The 21,869-nt window shown below is 39.5% G+C and overlaps 1 protein-coding gene across 2 annotated transcripts; it reads left to right on the top strand.

Annotated features, from left to right (window-relative positions):
* Nucleotides 1–2,676: 2,676 nt before the first annotated feature.
* CCDC15 (coiled-coil domain containing 15) lies at nucleotides 2,677–15,836 on the top strand. Of its 2 annotated transcripts, none has more exons than XM_087706311.1 (11): nucleotides 2,677–2,751; nucleotides 4,115–4,310; nucleotides 4,942–5,091; nucleotides 5,560–5,742; nucleotides 5,859–5,975; nucleotides 6,912–7,052; nucleotides 8,390–8,491; nucleotides 9,543–9,646; nucleotides 11,569–11,769; nucleotides 13,353–13,501; nucleotides 14,805–15,836. In XM_087706311.1, the coding sequence occupies exons 2-11, from the start codon at nucleotides 4,146–4,148 to the stop codon at nucleotides 14,921–14,923; spliced, it is 1,431 nt and encodes a 476-aa protein (XP_087562437.1). In that variant the 5' UTR covers nucleotides 2,677–2,751; nucleotides 4,115–4,145; the 3' UTR covers nucleotides 14,924–15,836. The 2 variants fall into 2 exon arrangements, with proteins under 2 accessions (XP_087562437.1, XP_013917700.2); XM_014062225.2 differs by lacking the exon at nucleotides 2,677–2,751 and adding an exon at nucleotides 2,950–2,967.
* Nucleotides 15,837–21,869: the final 6,033 nt, after the last annotated feature.

Below are 21,869 nucleotides of genomic sequence, written 5' to 3'. Positions count from 1 at the left end.
ATTGTGGAAAGACCCAGGAATTCAAGATTTCCGATTTTCCCAGTTCACATTCTTCTGGAATAAACCCCACAACCGTTCCAACCAAGATGAAGTTGCACAGTCCCCCGTATGCTGAGAAGTACCAGATTGAATCACATCAGAGAGAAGGCTATCCTAGCTTATATTTCAAAAGTATTTAAATGCACGTCACATTCTACCAACAATATATGACATAACATAATAATTGCTTGGATTTGGGGGGCTTTAAAATGTAGGCATATTTGTCACAGCCTCAGTTCAGCCTTCAATGTTTTGCATACATAGCCCAGAATGAGGTTGAGGAAAACTTGGTTTATCTTGGTCTTTGTTTCAAAGGATTCACCCCCACAAAAGTGGATTTGGCATAAGAAAAGACGATGCTTTCCAGCACTAAAACCTATTTCCACTCTCACTAGCTAATTGATTCTAGAAGGATCTTAAAAAGAAGACAATTTTCATATGAACAAAATAAAAACAGCTACCTTTGAGAAGTTATTAGAAGGAACATGTGCCAACTCCAGATTTCAATGTTTTTGCAGTCTAGCTAGGCACAAAGGCCACCTTAATATAGTTGTTTTCTCCCTTAAGCCTTTTCTATTGCCAGCTCTGCTTGCATAGTCCTTAATCCTACATCTTCCTAAGAAGGCCAGCATTCCAGATTTGGGGTGCCAATTAGACTCCTTTTGTTATCCCCAAACTTTTGAATAAGGCCTGGTTAGCAGATAGTGCCAATGGCTGAAATGAACCCAGCTGATTGCAGCTTTGTTGATGTTAATGACATTCAATATTTAGTGCTCCAGCAAACATACCAATTCTTCAAAAATGGCTGATGAAAAGAAAAGAAAAAAGGAAAAGGAAAGGGAAAGGGAAACGGGGGATAGAAATGTCTTTCATTTGACTTAACATTGTTTATTGTGTACATCTTCCAAATTCCAGCAGTAAAAGATGTCTTCTGTGGGAATCTTTCCCTTTAAAAGATGCTGAACCCATTTCCAAATGTTTTGATCTATGAGAGATTGTTTGAAGAAATATTTTTTCCAATGTTATCCAGAGGTTTCTGTAGAAACAGTCAACTTATCCAACTGAAATTTGCAACCATAACTCCACAGAGTCAGGAACTTATAGTCTATAGAAAAGGAAGACAGTACTGCATCCTGTTGAAAGTTGCATTCAACTAGCTTATCAATATTTTTGGTAAAAGTATTTCTGATTGTATAATGAACTAAATTCCATTCCAGGAACTAAGAAGGAAAGCACAATGTAGAAATGGAAACACTGCACGTGATGTAGCATAGATTTAGAGGATTACAATGAAGCTGCTTTCAGATTTTGTCTCCTCCAGTGAGACAATTTGGCACATCTCATAGATATTATGATTGAAAGGGTGGAGGGAACCAGATAGTACAAATTGATAGAAACAGAGGATGTAAATACTGTAACTAAAGCTTTCATCCAAATAATAAGCGTGCCACTCAGCATGAACAAATGTTTTAAAATTATATCTTGATCTATGAGTTTAATCTGCTTAACTGCTGTTCCCTTTAGAAGTGTCCTAAAGTAATAACAAGATTGCCTCTGAACAATGCCTTAGAAATATCATACTGTGGAAAGCCTCCCACCCCCCACCCCCTGAAGAATTAAATATTTGGGGGAATATTAAAAGAGGCAGAATAGTATATTTCCCCAAAGAAGAAATGGAAAAACAGGCAGAAAGCAGCCCTCATCTTTTTAATGTGCCTATTCATAAACAAAACAACTTCATTTCCAAATTATGGGATTAAGGACAGGACAGGACCTTAACCCCATTCATTGAGAAAAGTAGAAACAATATAGGTCCATTAAGAAAGGCAGGCTAGACGTAATAGTTAACAGAATAAAATCAATTACGCATGCCTGACATAATTAGGTTCAGGGAACATGACAAGAAAAGAAATATAGGGATTTCTATTTATAGATCCCTATAGGAGCATGTCACATAATGAAGCAAAAGATTCAAAGAAATGGCAATGCAGCATACATTGCGCAACAGATGTCCACACTGGACATCAATTCTCCATTAGATACCAAGTGATCTTAAAACTCCCAGGCAATGCTGGGCATATGATGTCATTCAATTCAAAGATACTAGTTGGGATATTTTTCCAAGATGTCAAAGCAGTTGAAACACACCTTGAGATTTGCATTCTGTAGCAGACTGATTCAGGGTTATAATTATGATGTATACCAAGGGCAAATAAATGTGGGCTGCATTGCAAAACTCCAAATCACGCCTAGAGGGAGTCCAAGAGACGTTTTCCCCGAATCTCTCTAGTCCCCTCTAGTGGCCGCCTGTATTTTTGCAGCCCTTCCTAAGGCATCCCCAACTCTCTGCGCGTTCGGGCTACCCAGCCTATCAGCTCCACTATAACAGCTTTAACAGCGAAAGTGGGATGAGGACTTTAATTTAAACACAGGCAGCTGATTGGCGCAACCAATACTTAGTGGGAACGGCCTTGAGTTGAAGGGCGGGGTCAAACTTCAAACGGACCCTCCTTCCAAAGCGCAGCCAAAGGCTGTAAGAATACCGACCAATCACACGGCCGGCCCTGGCTTATTATGACATCACTGCCGCTTCTACGCCCGGATTGGTTCCCGGCGAAAGACGGGGAGGCGCCATCGCGCGGTTGAAGCGGAAGCGGCGCGAGGTTTTAAAACGACGGTTGGCGAGAGAAGCACAGCGGGCTGCGTCTGAGGGTGAGGAAAGAGACGTGAGCGCGCGGGGATAAGCGGAGGGGGAGCTGGTTGCCATGGCAGCGGCGCCACAGACCAAGCCGTACGAGTGCCAAATCTCGCGGGAGGAGGGGGTTGCCATGGTAGCAGTTGAGTCCGAATCCTAGCCAAGCGGGGAAGGTGCGGGACGGAGGTCGGCCTCTAGGATGGTGTGAACCCTGCGGGGGCTGTTGCCAACAGGTGGGAAGGTTCCCCGCGGGCCCGAGACCGGAATGAAGGGCTCCTCAGTGGGTTCTCTGGGCGGAGGGTGCCGTGGCTGATGATGGCGACCCTTCCACGGTCTCGCAAAAATGGCCTTACGGTATTAAAAAGTTTGGCAGGAAGCACATTTAAGAACTTCGGGCGGGTGTTGTGGGGGCCTAAAGGAGGTAATTGAGGGGTTCCAGAACAGTATGAAGCCCCAATGCAGTGATTTCACGTGACAACCGCACCTGCTTCTCCTTACCTAGACTGTGCCCCACCTTTAATAAAGTCCCTTGCAGAAAAATTCACCTTTAATGCTAAAGATTGTTCAGATCTTTATTATTTGCAGGTGTACAGACAGGCCTGCAGACGTTCAAGCAAATGAGCAATGCAACTATATAATTTTTAATTTTTACATTCCCATCTTTTTGCCCTAGAGCAGTGTTTCTCAACCTTGGTGACTTTAAGTCCTGTGGACTTCAACTCCCAGAATTCCCCAGCCAGCTATGCTGGCTGGGGGATTCTGGGAGTTGAAGTCCATAGGACTTAAAGTCACCAAGGTTGAGAAACACTGCCCTAGAGCACAACATAGGAAAAGGATACACTGTGCGTACATAGACCCCAAACAAAGAAAAGAATTGTATTTAGCTGTAGTTCCATAAAGCCCATAGTCTTTAAATCACTCAGGAGAAATACCTTCTTCTCACCTCCCATTTTTTTTTGTCCAAGCCAGTTAGACTTAATTCTATTTTGATTAAACCTTTTAAGGGGAATTCATATAATGAGACAGACATTATTGATAGATGATGCTAAGCAAACAAGGACTTGTGTGGTTATGGAGATATTTGTAATGATTATGCAAGAAAGGTTAAAATTGGCAAGTAGGAAAATGACCTTAGGGCAATAAGGGGACTCTGGGAATCTCACCATTGTAGAGCTACTTTATCTCTTAGAAAATGTCACAAGAAGCTTTGCTTGCTGGCTTTGACAGAAACAGGGAAAGACAGCTTTTTTTTTAAGTAAGCTTGTATTTCCAGTTAAATTAGCATCAGCTATCTTTAAAGGATGATTCTGGCACATGATAGAGCTAGGGGTTTTTTCTTATAAACTAATGCTTATTAAGCATGATGGTGTCTTTCCATAGGAAACCCTGGCCTTACTGTCCTGTTGCTAAGATGGTACCACTCAGGAAGGGGCTACAACAACAGAAAATTGCCCAGACTAATTTGAGGCCTCCATCAATCAACTGGAATGTATTAGCAGGAAGAACTCAGTGCATAGCACCTGTTGGGGCCTGGGTAGAGAGCGCCCAAGATGATGGAGAAGAGAGCCCAGTTTTTGTGAGTATTAAGTGTCAAGTTACCTAAACCAATATGAAAAATTCAGACTATTAAACCATCTGGTTCACTTTCTACTCCAACTGGCAAGTGGTTCATTGAAATCCCAGATGTTCCTAAGGTCTAACATCTAAAACTTCTTCAGGTTGTAGCAGTTATCTATCAACTATTTCTATTCTGAGGGATTCTGTAATGGTAGCATACTTTTGAATGGTAAACGTCAGAACAACATAGCTTTTAGGCTGTGATTTACTCATTTCTTGTTAATTAAGCTAAATGAGGTCCCTGTGACTCCACAAATGCTGTTAGACTCCCAATTCCTGTCATCTCTGATAATAGGCCATTCTGATTCAGACCCAGAGATATTGGAATCTAACATCTGGAAGGCTACTAATTGCTATCATGTTTTAATTAGAACCCATCTTGTTCATTGTGTTAGTGGTACAAATCAAAAGTATATACTTAATATATGTCTTCAGTATCAACAGTACCTACCTATACAAAGTAATACTAAGAGTGCTTTCATCAAGACAAGCTTTCTGTATTAGCAAAACTTAGTAAGCATTAACAGCAAGCTTGATGCTGTTCTGAAGCATGGTGCCCTTGTTATCTGTTTATCTAATTATTTCTACAGGCTACAGCTATTCAGACTGAAAAAGAATACAAAGAACAACAAAAAGAAAAAGAGAGAACATTGAAACATTTTCAGCAGGAGGTAAAACGCAGGGTGAACCAATGTGTTAATCTAAAGAGGAAGCAACAGTTGAAGACATCTTACGAAGCTGTAAGGTTCTATTTCTTTTATATATGCATGTGAATTTCTTGAAAACTGAATTTCTGTGCAATAAAAAAGCATCAATTTAGTTTGAAGAGTAGTTATTGTAATCTGCCTGTTTATTTTCTTACAAATAAAATTATTTTAACATAAATAACATAAAATTGTTGATTTTTAAAAGACACCACTCCTTAATTCCACAGGCTACAAAACCTTTTTGAGATTACTTTAGTTCATATTTACTGCAATCTATCTTATCAGATATCTTTTTTCCAAATTTTTAGAAAACAATAGCATCCAATTGTCAATAAAGCAATATTTCAAGGATTATTTTTAATCATATGCATCTGAGTTTAAAACTACTGATCTCTTCATACAGTGTATTTTTGCTTTCCCATCATTTGATACCTATTTCTTTCTCATTGTCATTTTAAGCTTGTATGCAGCTCATTCTCACACTTTTTTCTCTTTTGACAGGCCCTGAAAGAAAGTTCTGTTATTATAGGATTTTCAGATTCTGCGTTGCGGTTGACCCCTAAGAAAAATACATGTCTCTACAGATATACCAGAGATTCTGCCATTGGCAAGTCTAATGACAAAGTCACCTATGTACAACAAGCTGATTACATGCCGGAGCAGTTCTCAGAGCTAGCCAAAACTGTAAATGTTTTTTTTTTCTTTTCTGTTTTCAGTTCTCTGACTTAATACACTAATGACAAGCAAACCCTGTTTATAATGTGTGCTATCTGCTTCTTTGTATAAATCTCTTCTTTCAGGTAAGGAAAACTGTGCAACAGGTTCGTCACAAACTGGCTTCTCGAAAAGCTGTTCCAGAAGGAAATGAACCTCCAGAACACTCAGGAGGTGCTCATCGGAATTCGCCCAGAAGACAGGTTATTAGCACAGAAATGCATACAATGCCATGCATGCTAAGAACTGTAGTATTTGTTTGGCTGTGAATAGGGAATTAAATTTCCATTTACTAAGTTTTCCTTAAAACAGTAAATCAAGGCATGGCAGGAAAATGGGACATTTGGGCAGCTGCAAGTTCTGGTTACCACACTGAACCTTCCACCTACTTTTGAACACTTAGACTTATATATCACTTCATAGTGCTTTAAAGCCCTCTCTAAGCAAATCCTACAGTCAGCAGATTGCTTCCAACAATCTGGATACTCATTTTACTGACCTCAGAAGGTTGGAAGGCTGAGTCAACCTTGAGCCATTGAGGATCAAACTTCTGGCTGTGGGCATAGTTAGCCTGTGATACTGCATTCTAACTACTACACCACCATGGTTCCTAAATATAGGAGTAGATATTCTGGTTGAGAATTCTAGCAAATGCAGCTGCAAATCAATTGGAAGTTTAAGTTAGAGGAGGATCTTCCTTGCACCAAAGTACTTATGTAAGTTTGGAGGAACACATCTCCACATGATTTGCAAAAAATACAATGAACAGAGGTCTGTCATTAGACTTTACACTTGATTTGCTTTCATGATGCCCAAACCTAGGCAAGATTCAAATGAGTTTCTTACTGAATCTGAATGTTTGTTTAGATATCTATATACTGCTTTTTAACAGCAGGGTTCTGTCATAAAGCTGAGTTAGCATTATTTTCATTTGCCAAGCATTATTTATAATTACCTGGCTACCTCCAACCTTGTCCAGGACAGACTCTTCACTGTTCTTGCTAGATGTGTCTATCTTGTGGTTTGTTCAACATTTTTATATTTTTTTGAAGACCACAGTTGCAATTTAGGGTTATTGCTGGCGGCTAGCTTTTATATTAATTTATAAAAAATACTTTGGCTGCAATGTCTTTTTTTAGAACATAGAACCTTACAACACAACTACTCTAAGCCCAGAAGAGGGTGATATGGGAGAACTTCCTCTGAAGGGACGCCATGATCTTCCAGCAGAACTTCAAGAACAAGAGGGAGGGAATTGGGACAACATAGAATTTCAAAAAGTAAGCCTTCTCAAGTATGAGATTTGTAACTAACATCTAGTTCAACTAACCATCTGCTGGGGGCTTTACATTTGATAGTCCCAAGAAAGTGGGCCTTCTCTGCCATGTCATCTGCCTTATGCAACAACAGTCTCCCTCCTCCCCCCCCCCCCCCAAAGTTAACTTCCATCCCTGTTAATATTCCAAAAATCCCTCAATATCTGGTTATATCACCAGGCTTGGGAGTCTCAGGGAACCAGTAACATTCTAAAATGACTCTACTATTATAGTTGATATGATCACTGTCTCCAGGCCATAATAAGTAAATACCATTAAAATGTATATTTTAATTTTAATAATATTTAATATATGTTTTATTTGTATAATGGCATTGATACATTTCTTTTATTTGACTGTGAGATGGGCAGCCATGTAAATTTGAAAAAATAACCTCAATTATGTTAAACACTTTTGGAAAAATATTGGCCTTATTATTCTTGTTACCTTCCTTGAGAGACTATATTATTGAAATGAAAAGCTGCTATTCTTATTTGCCTGTAAATACTTGTACTGAACATTAAAATGGTTTCTATTTTAGTATAGACAAGTAACTCAAAATTCAAGCAATATATGGCTTTATTATAGCTTAGCTATAATTTAAAAAACATTTCAATTTTTTTAGTCCTAACAAAACAGATCCAAGAAATGTGATTTACACATTTATTGATGTATTGCAGAAGTTTCCTATGCACTAATCATTCTTCTGCCCTATAACAATGAATAATTGCATATTGCTGATATAATGCAATATTTTTATATGGTAAGTATTAGGTAAATATTGTGTTTCTGGTTTTCTTTGCATGGGCAATTTTGCAATAGTGAAATACACCATGGTTAGGGCTGAAGGTTATAAGAGATTTTCTGACTTGATCTTTCATATATAATGGGATTGCCACCAAAATTTCTATAGTTGTTTTCTTCACAAATAAAGATACTTTTCAAGGAAAAGCTAATCTGGTGGGATGCAGAAGAGTGTTCTATTTTGCTCTCCATGCTATTTCTCATATATATATTTGGGCTGTTGTCCGGAGATTAGGGATTTTGTACAGTTCTGTATAGCTCTTTATCAAAACCAAAAAAAGCTATTTTCAGTAACCAATAACAGTAATAGGATGTGGGACCTTATTCTTTGCTTGATACTGTGGGTATGTTAAAGTTTGTCTGTTGCATAACAGACAAGAAGAAACATTTTGAAAAAATATATGAAAAAAAGCTATCCAGGTTTCAACGGTTGGTAGCCTTTTATGTCCCCATGTATGATTATTTCAAAGGTTTAATCTCTTTATTTTTTCTTCCAGGTAAATAGTGGTACCTTGAAAGATAATAATCTAGCTGATATTGAGGCTCATGCTGTTCATATATTCTGGCCTGGAGTAGAGGAGGAACAATCAAAGAAGCAGGTATATAATCTTACATGAATCCACCTTATTCAGTGCTATTATGACTGAAAGGGAGATTTTTTAATCAGATACCTAATTATGCATCTCATTGCTGATCCCTGAGTAAAAATTTGAATTATTGTTTCTATCTATAGATGGCAGCACTAGGCAGCTTGATCTGATCACAGATGTTACCAAAATCAGCATAGGTCAAGTTGGATAGGCTGTCTGAGAATTCCAATGGATAGTGAAAATTTAATATATATCTATGAAAATAGCAGTGACATAATTTTTTGTAACAGTTCCTGTGTGCAGTTGCTAGCAGTAGATTTGTGGTTGTCTTTATTTAATTGTGGGCTAATTATTAGCCAGCAGTATGAAGTCTCACTGAAGAGATATATTTGGTGAACTTCTCCAATAAATTATAGCAATACCATATAACCTTGTAATATGTAACAATGAAACTCCCTAATTATGGAAAAAGAGCAAGTTTTTCTTAAACTGTAAGATAACACAGATAGCTAATGTCCCAATTCATGCAAGTGTGTGATCAGGTATATGAAAAATAAATCCAAACAATATCAATAGACTTTGAACGTAGGCCAGATTTAAATTCCAGATTTTCTCTCACATATGAAATCCCCCAGGTTCCTTGGTTGGAGTGAAAAAGAGATAATTTTTTACATTTTTGTGTTAATAAAACTAGAGATAAATTGTATATTATGTGCTGAGTTTAATGATATATTTGAGAAACCTCGCAAAAATTTTCAAAACACAGTTCATGTCCACTGACTTGCAATCTAAGATGAGATTCGAAGGAACAGAAAAATATACTGGTTCATCATGTATTAATTCTTCATCTAATTATTTCATAAGAATATACTCTATATGCAACCATTGAGAACACGAACAAATGATAGATGGTCCAGGTTAAATCACTGGTATGGGTCATGCTGTATTTATTTGCCTTAGGTGTGGTTAGGAAGAAGAATAGAGTAAACATTTCCTCCGTGGTACATGGAATAGGACGATCCAGCGTTAGGATCCAACTGAAACTCTTCTTTTTCCGTAGCACCAAAGCCAATATCTGAGGTATCGGCGCCTCTTCATGGATATCGAAAGAGAGCAAGTGAAGGAGCAGCAAAGACAGAAGGAGTGGCAGAGGAAAATGGACAAGTACACATTCAGTAGATGACCATTCTTTTTTGCCTGTAATCTCTTGAATATAAACAAATGATTGCTAACATTGTTCTATACTTTTGAAAGAAAAAGGTCTAACAAACTACTAGGTCTTTTTTTGGTTTCTAAAAATGTCTTTATGTAGCTCAAAAATAAAGATGAGACTGGTATTTTACTGTTCAGCAAACCAGCTTCTCATTTCATTAATTTTAGTGGCCAGGAGAGTATCAGAAATAACTGACAGCTGGCAACACAGCTGTTCTGACCTATAGCTTTCCCTTTCCTGTCATAGTTATGGGGGCCTTGGTGCAATAGTATCTCACTTGAACTGTAGTAAAATGAGGTAAAATAAATGGTGCCAAGTTATGCCGTTGTCATTTTTTAAAAGCATATCTGGGCTCCAGAAGAAATTTGTTTTATTGGATATATTTTAAAAAAAATAAAATGGTAAAAGAGGTCACCTGAGCAAGCTGTACACTGAAGCAGAGAGTCACTTTTTCATAACATCTGAGGAATCTTCTCTTATAAATTCTTACTTAGGCAGAGCCTTTTCTTTTTATACAGGAGAAAATGCTGTCTTTTATTGTAAGCATTTGGTTCAATTACCTTTGCTCCCATAGTGTTTTACTGGTGAAAACTTTACAATGATGCAGTAAAGGCTGGACAAATATTGAGTTTTAAAGAGATTGCCCAAGGGAGGAAAACAACAGTTAAATGGCTATGTTTTCTTAAGCAGCATGGTTTTCTAAAACAAATATTTTTTCCTTTTAAATTTTTGTATTTTTTCATTGATTTGAAGAGTTTTTCATTTATTAAGCTAGCAGCAGATACACAATTACCCTCTGATGATTTGGGCTGAAGGTCGATTTCACCCAGCATTCTTCTTTTCATGCAGTGACTAACCAGGCCCCTCTAGGTAGTCTAGATATGGCATAAACACAACAAGTTGTTTTGTGCCCTAATATTTGGGAATACCTTTCTTCTGAATATGGCTATTTCCATTAATTGTATTACTGAAGATTGTTGCGAGAGACTGAATTTGATTGGACTTTTATGATTTTATAATGAAAGCTCTCTGGTGTACCATTCCTGTACAGGTAGTCCTTGATGTACAACCATAACGGAGCCCAGAATTTATGTTGCTAAGTGAGAAATTTGTTAAGTGAGTTTTGCCCCCTTGTCTTGTCACATTTGTTAAATGAACCACTGCAGTTGTTAAATTAGTAACCCAGTTGTTCAGTGAATCTGGTCTCCCCATTAACTTTGCTTGACAGAAGGTTACAAAAGTTGATTATATGACTGAGACATTGCAACCATCATAAATATGAATCAGTTATCAAGCATCTGAATGTAAATCATGTGACCATGGGGACACTGCAACGGTCATGTGTGAAAAATTATAAGTCACTTTTTCCAGTGCCATTATAGCTTTGAACAGTTACTAAATGAACTGTTGTAAGTTGAGGACTACCTGTATACAGAATTCTCTAGCTGAAATACTCTTTTTGTCAATATTTTTGTTAGCAATCTCTTATTTCTCTTTAGTTTTCTTTTGCACTATCCCCTAGCTCTCTTATATTAACTATTGCTTGGAGCTATTTTTTTGTTGTTGTTCTAATATATAGTTGATTAGAAACCAAACATTTGCAGGTAAAGGGGAAAAGTTGTAATGTGGAATACACAGTCAAGTAAGTATACCATGCAGAAATATGCTAAATAAGATGCAAAGCTGATTGCTATGTTTTCAGTCTGCTGAAACTAAAGTAACAATAATATGCCTTTAGCCAGATTTTATAATCTTCCCTTTATTTCGTATAGAGATTTGGTAGCAGAACAGAATGGACAGCTGCGTTCCTCTAACATTTGATTCTGTGCTCCAATAACTAATTCTGAATGATTGGAATTTTTGTCTGCCACAGAATTAGGAAAGAAAAGGAGTATCGGCGCCGTGCAGAGGAACAAAGAATACAGGAGGCACAACGAGCAAAGGAGAAAGGGACACAGGAGGTGGCTTCCCAAAAAAGTGCTCACCCCAGAGGGAAAACCTGTGAAAAACTGCAACAACTGAAACTGGAAGACCCAGAAGAAAAGAAAAAACAAAAAAGTAAAGAATATTCTAGGTGAGTTAAAGTTTGGAATCCAATAAACATGCATTTGCAAGCACTGCCGGACCAGAAGACACATTTACCTAGTCCAGTCTCCTGACAAAGCCTAAAGGCCAGGGCCTTTCTTAGTCACTGGTATCTATTCAGGAGATAGATGATAGGGAGCACCACCAGCACAACCGAAGGCAGCTGAACTTCTCCAGGTGTTGAGTATAGGTAGTCCTCAACTTATGACAACAGTTGAAGCCAAATTTATGTCATTAAGTGAAACATTTGTTAAGTGAGCTTTGCTCCATTTTACAACATTGGTTGCCACAGTTGTTAAGTGAACCACTGTTCCTGGTAAATTAGTAGTATGGTTGTTAAGTGAAACTGGTTTCCCCATTGACTTTGTTTGTCAGAAGGTCACAAATGGGTGACCACATGATTCCTGACCACTGCAACCGTCATAAATATGAGTCAGTTTCCAAGCATCTGAATTTTGATCACATGACCATAGGAATGTCACAGTGGTCGTAAGTGTGAAAAACGGTCATAAGTCACTTTTTTCAGTGGCATTGTAACAGTCACTAAATAAACTTGTAAGTCGAGGACTACCTATATTTCTAAGAGTTATATCACATTGCTAACCCAGCAAACATAACCTGGTCAAAATACTTGCAGATGCCTCCAGCCAACCTTTTCACTTGGTTATTCTGCTCCAGGATATTATAGTAAGTTGGTGATAGTTGTAGGATTGACAGTTGTAGGAATGATCCCTTTGGGTCAGGCGCATCAGCAGCAGCATGTGCTTATGGGCAAGCAGAATGACCCGAGGCCACCTAAGGCCCCACATCCACTGTAGAACATGAATACAAGAAGCACTTGGAGAAATGGCTGCCTCTGTGAGCCCATCAATTTATTTGCAGCCCTCTCCTGTAGGCATCCAGATGATTAGAAGTGAGGAAGCTATCAATAAAAGAGAGGATGGGTAGAAGTTTAGGCCTAATTGTGGATGACGTTCCAAATTTTTTCAAGCATTTCAGATATGCAGTATGCCCTGGTTTAAAAGATCACAGTAGGGGAGAAGGAATGTCCCTTATTGCTGAATGCCCATTAAATTGCATATAACATTAGATGAAAATACGATAAGTCTCATATTCCTAAACTATGAAATCCAGGCTTCATTATATTGCCGATTCTTATCTGAGGTTTGTATTTTGAACTTACTATACTTCTATTAGGTTTCAATAGCTTTTCTGTAACTATATGATTGAAGATGTCCTATGTAATGATGCAGAGTATTTTTGAAGCAATTAAAATTGAATCTAATTTTAATATTTTTATTACTTTAATTTTAATCATGAAACATTTCAGGAGCTTATGTTAATTTGCACACCGATTGAAAGCGACACTTTATGAATCTTGCAAACTTGATTCTAGTCTAGAAAAGCTTGTAACCCAGGAAACCTAAATCCTATAGCTCCTTGCTTGATTTGCTTGTTTGTTGCAGAAGAAAAATAGGTGAAATATGTTGAGCAGATTTCAGCCAGGAAATTTGGTTCTAGCACTAAGGCTTTTAAATTGTTGCTGAACAGGGGGGGAAATGTGTTTTGCAGATATGTGGAAGCATTACGAGCCCAGATGCGAGAGAAGATCGACATGTATAATATACATTTGCCTCCCTTGTGCTTTTGTGGGTCAGATTTCTGGGACACTCATCCCGATAGCTGTGCCAACAACTGTATGTTCTACAAAAACCACAAAGGTATCATATTTGGAAGTCCCTCTTGCTCCATTACTTTCAGTACCGATCCTCCACAATTGGATTTGATTCAGTGTGTTCTAAAACAGCTGGTGCAATAGAGAAGGCAACTCAGTACACCACCAGTGATGTCACTGTCCATGACAGATGTGCAAACTGACATTGAGTAAGACGATGTTTCTAATTGCCATAACTCTGGGAAAGTATTGTTAATTACACTTCGAGTGAAGTATCTTCTTCCACACTTTTCTCTTGCAATTGTTGATATATTGTAACATTTGAAACAAATTCGGCTTCTGTTCTGCCTCAGTTTGAGAGCATTTCAGTTCAGTGAAAGGGAGAGCTCTGAACCTAAGTTACAATTGTAGTAACCAGCTAAAAAAACATTGGCAACTAAATACCACATAAAGAATTGAACAGACAGATTCTAAATGTGTAGACGCTATAAACAAAGACAGGTCCCAAGATTGCCTGCTGTGATTAGGTATTGTTCATTCAGAACTTAAAGCAATATTTCTTTTCAAAGTCATGAAATAAAGGAAGCGAAGAAGGTGGGATACTGTACTTCACAATAGAAGTTACTCAAACTTAACTTCTTTTTTTTTGCCTATATCCACAGCTGTACATTCTGTTTGGTCACACAAAATCCCTGCTGCTTCATACTGTAGTAATTATTTTCAGTTACTGTTCTCTCCTTTGAAGAAAGTCCTTTGTGGAGGTTTTAATTCCTGACTTTGTGTATAATGCAAAGACTTTGAACTGTGATTCTTATGGACAAGCAATGCAGCGTAAAGAAAGAAACCATTTTGCTGTATCAGACTGATAAAACTCACAGCCTTGCAGTTAGATAAGAAATTCTCTAAACTGCCTTAGGGTCAGGATGACTGAGTTGAGTGGCCATATGAATTTTCTTAATACATAAATTGCCATGCTGGATCAGGTTGAAAATCTATTGAAACTGGCATTCTGTTGCTAACTGACCAAACATATGATTGGGAAAAACAAAAGCCATGAAAATGGAAGTCTCACCCCAACTGCTGCCTTCCTAAAATTTGGTACATTGACATTTAGAAAAGACATTCCCTAAATTCATTTTCCTTTGCTATATTTTAAAAAAAAAGATTAAATCTGATTGTACCTTATGATAGTTAAATCCATAAACATGGTTTGAACTACTACATTGATTGTATAGCCTCTACTATTGTAGAGGAAAAATGTTTATTTTCCAAGTAGCGCATAATCGTGCTTTCTATTGTCTTTGCCGTCAAAACTGTATATATCCCAATAAAGCTCATTTCTCTTTCAGCGTATGCTCAAGCTCTGCAAAATGTCATCTCATCTTGCGATATTTTGGACGGGGGCTCAAACACAAGACTTTCCGTCCATACATTTGCTGTTGCACATGCTCGTTCTAAAAATTCCTGACAGAAAAGTGTGTAATTGGTGCCTCCTTCCCAACGTTGTCTGTGAAAGTAGGTGACTAAAAACACATCACTTCTGAATTTTCTCCTGGGTTGGATTAAAATAAATAGATTCAGAAGAGACGTCTTCTCACATTTCTTTACTTTTCTGAAAGTAACACTCTGTGATTTATTTACTAAGGATAATTTGTCAAAAACTATAAATTCTTTATTTGTTTGTGGGTGGAAAATGTTCTTAGATCAATTTTGTGCCCAGCCAGATCTGTACCTGTCATCCTGCGAGACTTTGCTCAAAGTTTAGGTAGCTTTTGTGCTTTGAGGGTGGGATATATTATTAAGATACATTCTGTCTCATGTTGAATTTCAAACCAAGATACCTGCTTCCTCCAAGATTTGGAAGTGTAAATTGTAAAATGTAAACTTTGGTCTTTGGGGAAACTTCTGAAAGGGATTACTCCAAAAGAACAGAATTGCTACTAATCATGACATGCTTAGTCAGCGTCAAGACAAGATGAAGAAATATTCACATTGAAGAAATTGAGAATGTAACCCAGTTTCTAGAATAAAATGAATGGGTGTCTTGTACAGGACTTGTTTTTAATTTGATGTTGGCTGTAGGCTGGGAGTCTCTTGTTTGTGATTTGCACATTTGACATAGGAGAACTAAGAGTCTTGAAGTAATACATGTTTCTATGCATTTTTATTATTATTTGGATATATATTTTTTGAACAAGGAATGCCTCTGAACTATATATAAAAAGTGAAACTTTAAAACAGGTTTTGGTAGATGTTGACTGAAGAGATTGTTATGTCAGCTTATCCAGTAGTCAAACTTTGTAGATCTGTTAGGTAACGTGCAGACAAAGAGTTATTTGCTCCCGAGGTTCCAATAAAAATGTTTTATGTTTTATATCCAAGTGTCTACTGTCAATTCTGCTTATCTGTTGTGAATTCTGGGAATAATAGCATATGAAAAAGATTTTCTACTAAACTATATCTGCTTCTTTTAAATTGAATTAGTTATAAAAATGTCGCAATAGAAAGTGAGAAGATTATAACATAATTACATTTTTAATGTTTATGTGCCTTCCCTAAACACATGATGGTATATTCCTTCATTGTTTATCCAAGATTTTTAAATAACAAAATAATATTGACCTAAGTGTGTTCCTGCGGCTTTTTCACACTTCTGATGGGCCGCTCATGCTTGTAGCTGAATGGGAAGAAGAAACACCGGACAAATCCTTCTTGTGATGAACTCTGGCCCCGAGCAATGCCCGGGAGAGCCTTTTTATTAGTCCCAAACAAAGGAAAGGTGTATACAATATTACATCAACAAGCACATGACTAAATAATCCAATGATAAATATACAGCGTGGCAAAAAGCTTCGTCTCTGGGCAAAAGAGGGGGTGCGTGGCAAGGGGGGCTGCTTCTTCCCCCCCGGCAGGAGAAGAGAGATAAGGAATAGGGAGGGGGAAGGGAGGAAAGTGAGCAGCTCCGCATTCCTGCCTTTGAAGTGTTAACTGCTACTTTGAAGTGCTAACTGCTAGATAAATGCTGGTACAGAAAGGCACACTAATTAATCAAGAATGTTTTTGTTAGTATCCATCTTTGGCCTATATTTTCCAGACAGCCTTGGCCGTCCTATATACAGAAATAGCAATGGGTCTCAACATCTCCTCATTTTTGTTTTAAAATGAGAAGGAGGAAAGCAAACATATCAAAATGCAGATTCTTCATCATCACTGGTTATAGCAAACACCTTTACAAACGAATTGTTGTCCAACTCATGGTCGTCCTCAGCGTCCAGAAGGGACTTAGTTTCGTGGATAAGCACGTTCTTCCTAGCTGAGGAAAAAAGGCCTTTGAATAGCTGAAAGAGGGAGGGTAGGCATTGAATGCAGCAGCAAAGGGACACCAGCACTACTATAATACATATAATGGAGGAAAAAATGCTTCTTAACCAGGAGCCATCCGGTAGCCAGGACCACAGACCATCCCACCAGGCTGGCAGGACGTCTTCTCGAATCTGGGAAGCCAACTCCTTTAAGGAACTGATCTGATGCTTAACCAAGTGAGAGGTGTCTGACAGGTTAAAACAACACATGTTTTTGACAGATTCACAGCCTAGATGATGTACCAGTAACAGAAAATCAATGGCAGCACGGTTGTCTAAGACAGCATGTCTGATCTCTGCCTGTTCCATATTCAAGGCAGCTATGGCTGCAGATGTGATGTTTATAGTTTTTGCAAGGGAACAGGCAATGCGATGGGCTGTCCTGTGGTTATGCATTGCTAATGCCGGAACACCAACTATAGAGGTAGCAAGGGAAAGATATTCAGCCTCGTTAAAAAGATTAATTGAGCTGTCACATGTTTCATCAAGGACTACCGACCTCTGTGGTCGTGAAGTGAGGTCCTGTTTGGTTGGTAGAACCGCAGTGAGGCGACTCAGACAGCAACGTGTATCTGATAGATTAGCAGGTATGTAATTAAAAGTTTTTTGACCACATGTGAAAAACCAACCAGCAGGAAGCAGAACGTGAGCCCGGTTATAGGAAATGTTCTCGTAGGTGGAACAGTTGGCGGGAAAGATTCCCGTGGGCATACAGGATTGTGTGAAAGAAGCAGTACAATTTTGAATGCGTGCACATGTAACGTTGGGTCCACTAGCTACAAAGGGTGTGGTGAGAGACATGGCATCAGCTGGGAGCCGTCTTGTGAAAGGGCCCCACACCATAGAGTCACCGTAATTAACTTCCTTTCTTTTTTTAAACATGGCTAGCTGGGTGTCTTTTAAAATAACAGAAAGAGGTGTGCAAACTGGTATTAAACAATTCCCTAATAACATGTTCAGGTCCACAGCTTCGCTTAGGCAAAAATTGGATACGTTTGCCTGTTCTGCCAAACGCATCCACAGGTTGTATGTCATTCGAGTGTGCAGACTGTGAGAAGCAGCTGACCTTTTCACCCTGTGTGTGAGAGATCTAGTAGGCACATATAATGGTTCCTGTAACTTGTAAGAGGCACGATGGGAAATTTCACAGCGTATAAAAAGTGCAAGCAATACTAAAACTATGCCACACAGTGAAAAAATAACATAATGATATGAGAAAGTTCTAAAACTAAAAGGTTTCATACACTCCTGCCACCGCGACAGGGGATAACCTGGAGGTCTTCTTCGAAATAAGGGACATCCTTCTGGTGGTGAATACGGTGGAGGGTGTCCTTCCCCGTTTTCCTGGTCGGGGCAGGAAACAGCCTCTGTGTTCTCATATGGTGGAGGGTGTCCAGGCCTGTTCTCCAGGTCAGGCCAGGAGGCAACCTCCACAAGCTGTACCTCATTTGGGGACTGACGGACGATCGCCATCCCTGGAAGTGTGTGGTGGTGATTTAGGAAGAAAAGGTCTTACGTGTCTTCCTGGCACCCAGAGCACCTTGTCTTTTAGCTGGATGGCAGCGTATCCCCGTCCCCAAGTGATCAGGTCAGCAGGTCCTCGCCACGTCAGGTCAGGCAGGCAGCGATAGTAGACAGGTGGACGGGGGGTGTCTGCAGTAGGTGGAGCTGCAAAATGACGAGTCGCTGCTGAGGATGGTGGGCTGCCGGTAAGATTTAAGAAATTCAGGGTATAAAGGCAGAGGTTAAGCGTGTCTTGCACTGCTGGGAGGCCAGGGGGTATTTTTCCCCTATTGCCAATATATCTGTCCAGGGCATGTTTTAATGTCTGGTTGGCGCGCTCAGCCAACGCCTGACCCTGGCTGTTATAAGGAATGCCAAATTTATGTACAATGCCCCATTGGTTACAAAAGGCAGCGAAGGCTGCACTTGTGTAAGCAGGGCCATTGTCTGTTTTTAATTCTTTTGGGCGTCCCAGCGATGCAAAGGTCCGAATACAATGATTAATAACATGTTTGGTGGCTTCGCCCCTTTGGGGGGATGCCATAATGTAGCCTGAATGCTGGCTACAAGAAGGGCACTGCTGAATAATAGCAGAAGCCTCATTTGCAGTAATGCCAAATTGTTTCATGAGCGCTTTCGTGTTCTGATGAAAGTAAGAATGACTCTCCCATGGCGTGGGAGCTGTCAAGGTTAAAAGAGAAGAAGAGTTGGCAGCAGCCGCTGCCGCAGTGTCGGCCACATCATTGCCTTCCTGGAGAGGCCCAGGGAAGGGCTGATGGCTTCGAATGTGGGAAACATGAAAAAAGTGGGTGCGGGCAGAAATTAACTTCTGCAAAGATAAAAAGAGCGAGAGTAATTGTGGTTCCAATGAGGGAGAAAGATAGGCCTCATAAATTGATTTCACAATCTGAGTTACATAGAGGCTATCCAAAATCAAGTTAAAGGGTGTATTTGGAAAAGTTGAAAAAGCCAAAATACAGGCAGCAAGCTCCGCACGCTGTGCAGAAGTCTGCGGGGGGGTGATTTTTGTACACCACTGACCATTCTCCTGCCAGGCACAAGCACCATAGGTTTTGCTTCCGTCAGCAAAAATAGTCATGGCCTGAGGAAGTGGGAGGGGGGAATATGGAGTGTGCCATTGCAGGGGAACAGTTTTCAAAAGAGCCAATCTTGGGTCAGGGGGTGCATGGCAAGAAATCTCACCTGGCCAGTCAGCGAGTGCAAATTGAAGGTTTTCCGAATTAGCAAATAAGGTCTCCCAAGTTGATAAAGAACAAGGGACAAAAATTGTGGAAGGTTCAATTCCTGCCAACAATTTTGTTCTGACACGGGCTTTTGTAATTAGAGCTGCAAAAAGTGCAGGTTTCTGAGAAATTGTGGATTTTGGGGTGTGAGACAAATGTACCCATTCAATAATTAATAATTTTGAAGTTTTTTGCACCACGGCTCCTGTTGGGAGCCCAAGAGTGTTACATATGATGAAAGCTAAGGGAGTGTTATCCTGAAAACGATCCACCCAAATTTGTGAAAGGGCCTCATTTACCTCTTTTAAAACTTGCTGATGTGTTTCATCTAATTTAATAACATCTGCAGGGTTTTTGCCCATTGTTAATGCAGAAAACAATGGAGCCAATTGAGGGGTTGTGAGCCCCATATATGGGCGTGCCCAATTAATGGAGCCCAAATATTGCTGTAACTGTACTAATGTGGGAGTGTGTGGCAAGTCCAATTTTGGCATTGCAGGTGCAGCATGAGAGGCCAAAAGCTTATGGCCCAGATATGAAAAAGGTTGTGCTGTTTGAACCTTTTCTGGAGCTATGTGCAGGCCATTTTTATGGAGAAGATTAGTTAAAAATGGTAATGTTGCTAAAACCGTGCCTGGGGGCCCACATGCTGCCACCAAGATGTCACCCATAAATTAAAAAGTGAGGATGTGCCGTCCGATACGGCTGCAAAGTTTTGTCTACAAAATATTGACACAAGGTGGAGCTGTTGAGCATTCCCTGAGGCAGGACTGTCCATTGAAAGCGAGAAGCAGGTTTGGAGTTGTTAAATTCTGGGACAGTAAAAGCAAACAGTTTGCGATCTTTTTCATGGAGTAGTATAGAAAAAAAGGCATCTTTTAAATCAATAATCATGAGATCCCACCCTTGGGGAATCAAATTTGGATTGGGGAGGCCGCACTGCAGTGCTCCCATGGGTTGGAGAATTTTATTAACAGCCCGCAAATCATGCAAAAAACGCCATTTACCAGATTTCTTTTTTATAACAAACACAGGAGTAATATAAAGGCTGTGGGATATCTCTTTCCTCTTTCTCTCTTCTCTCTCTGTCTCTCTCATACTCTTTCTCTTTGCCTCTTTCAGTCTCAGTCACTCTTTTTTCTTTCTTCCTCTCTCCCACTCTTATCACTTTCTCTTCACTCTCTTTTCCATTCTTCAGTCACTTTCTCTATTACTCCCTCAAACACACACACACACAAACACACTCATGCATGCACAAAAGCATTTTTCTCCATTCCAATTCAGATCCTATAAATCAATTGCTCTTTGAAGCATCTGTGAAAAAGATTCAGGTGCTCAGGCATGAAAATATCATCAAAGCAACAGAAAAGAAATCAGAAGAGTCAGTAAGAAAGGGAGAACTCCTTGAGACATAGAGGTAGCCAGGATGACCGGAAGAAAGTAAGAAGAGCCAGGCATTGGAGCATGCCAAGAGTTTGAAATAAGAAGGAAGATAAGAAGCAGCCTTTTCTGTGAGGCTGGCTTAGTTTTCCGACTATGAGTCAGGTTGGAAAGCAGGCAGAAGCTTCCTCTAAAGGAATGTAATGCCGGGGAGCTTCAAAGGCTGAGGGTGACAAAGGCATGCATACAAGGGAAGAGAAAGCCTTGGATTCAAAGTGTGAATTTAGTGAAGAGGTTTCCAAATATGGCAGGGGGGGGTCCGGTCCCCCCATCATGGCCTTTTCATGAACTTTTAAGCATTCCATGACAATCTGCCAAGTAGAGAATATTTTCGCTGGTGCCCTTAGGGGCTGGAGAAAATACTTCCCTAATTTTGCCCAAATGTTTGTTCGAATTGAGCCCTTCTCAGGATATGTGGGACAAATTTGATAAATGTACCTGAGAAAATTAGTAAGATCTTTTTTTGAAGGGATGGGGAGAAAGTTCCCATTGTTTTTTAAGATTAATATTGAGGATTTGGACAATTCTCTAAGTTCGAAAAGGTATGCAACCTGAGGCTTAGAGAATTCTGCCCCCATTACTCACGAATCTGGGAGGATGCTCCGTCTACGACGGCCGGTCCTGGTATGCAAGAGGCGTTCCTTCGCCGATGAGTAAGAGGACTCCAAATGGGACGGATTGATCAGCAATCACGTCGGAGGTCACCAGTTGCGGCTTTTTCACACTTCTGATGGGCCGCTCATGCTTGTAGCTGAATGGGAAGAAGAAACACCGGACAAATCCTTCTTGTGATGAACTCTGGCCCCGAGCAATGCCCGGGAGAGCCTTTTTATTAGTCCCAAACAAAGGAAAGGTGTATACAATA

Source organism: Thamnophis sirtalis, unplaced genomic scaffold, assembly GCF_051295495.1.
Source record: "Thamnophis sirtalis isolate CommonGarterSnake01/CBP01778 unplaced genomic scaffold, rThaSir2_p1.2 scaffold_2, whole genome shotgun sequence".
NCBI classification, from domain to species: domain Eukaryota; kingdom Metazoa; phylum Chordata; class Lepidosauria; order Squamata; family Natricidae; genus Thamnophis; species Thamnophis sirtalis.
The sequence above is the reverse complement of the archived record's forward strand: the minus strand, read 5'-3'. Positions and strand labels throughout refer to the sequence as shown.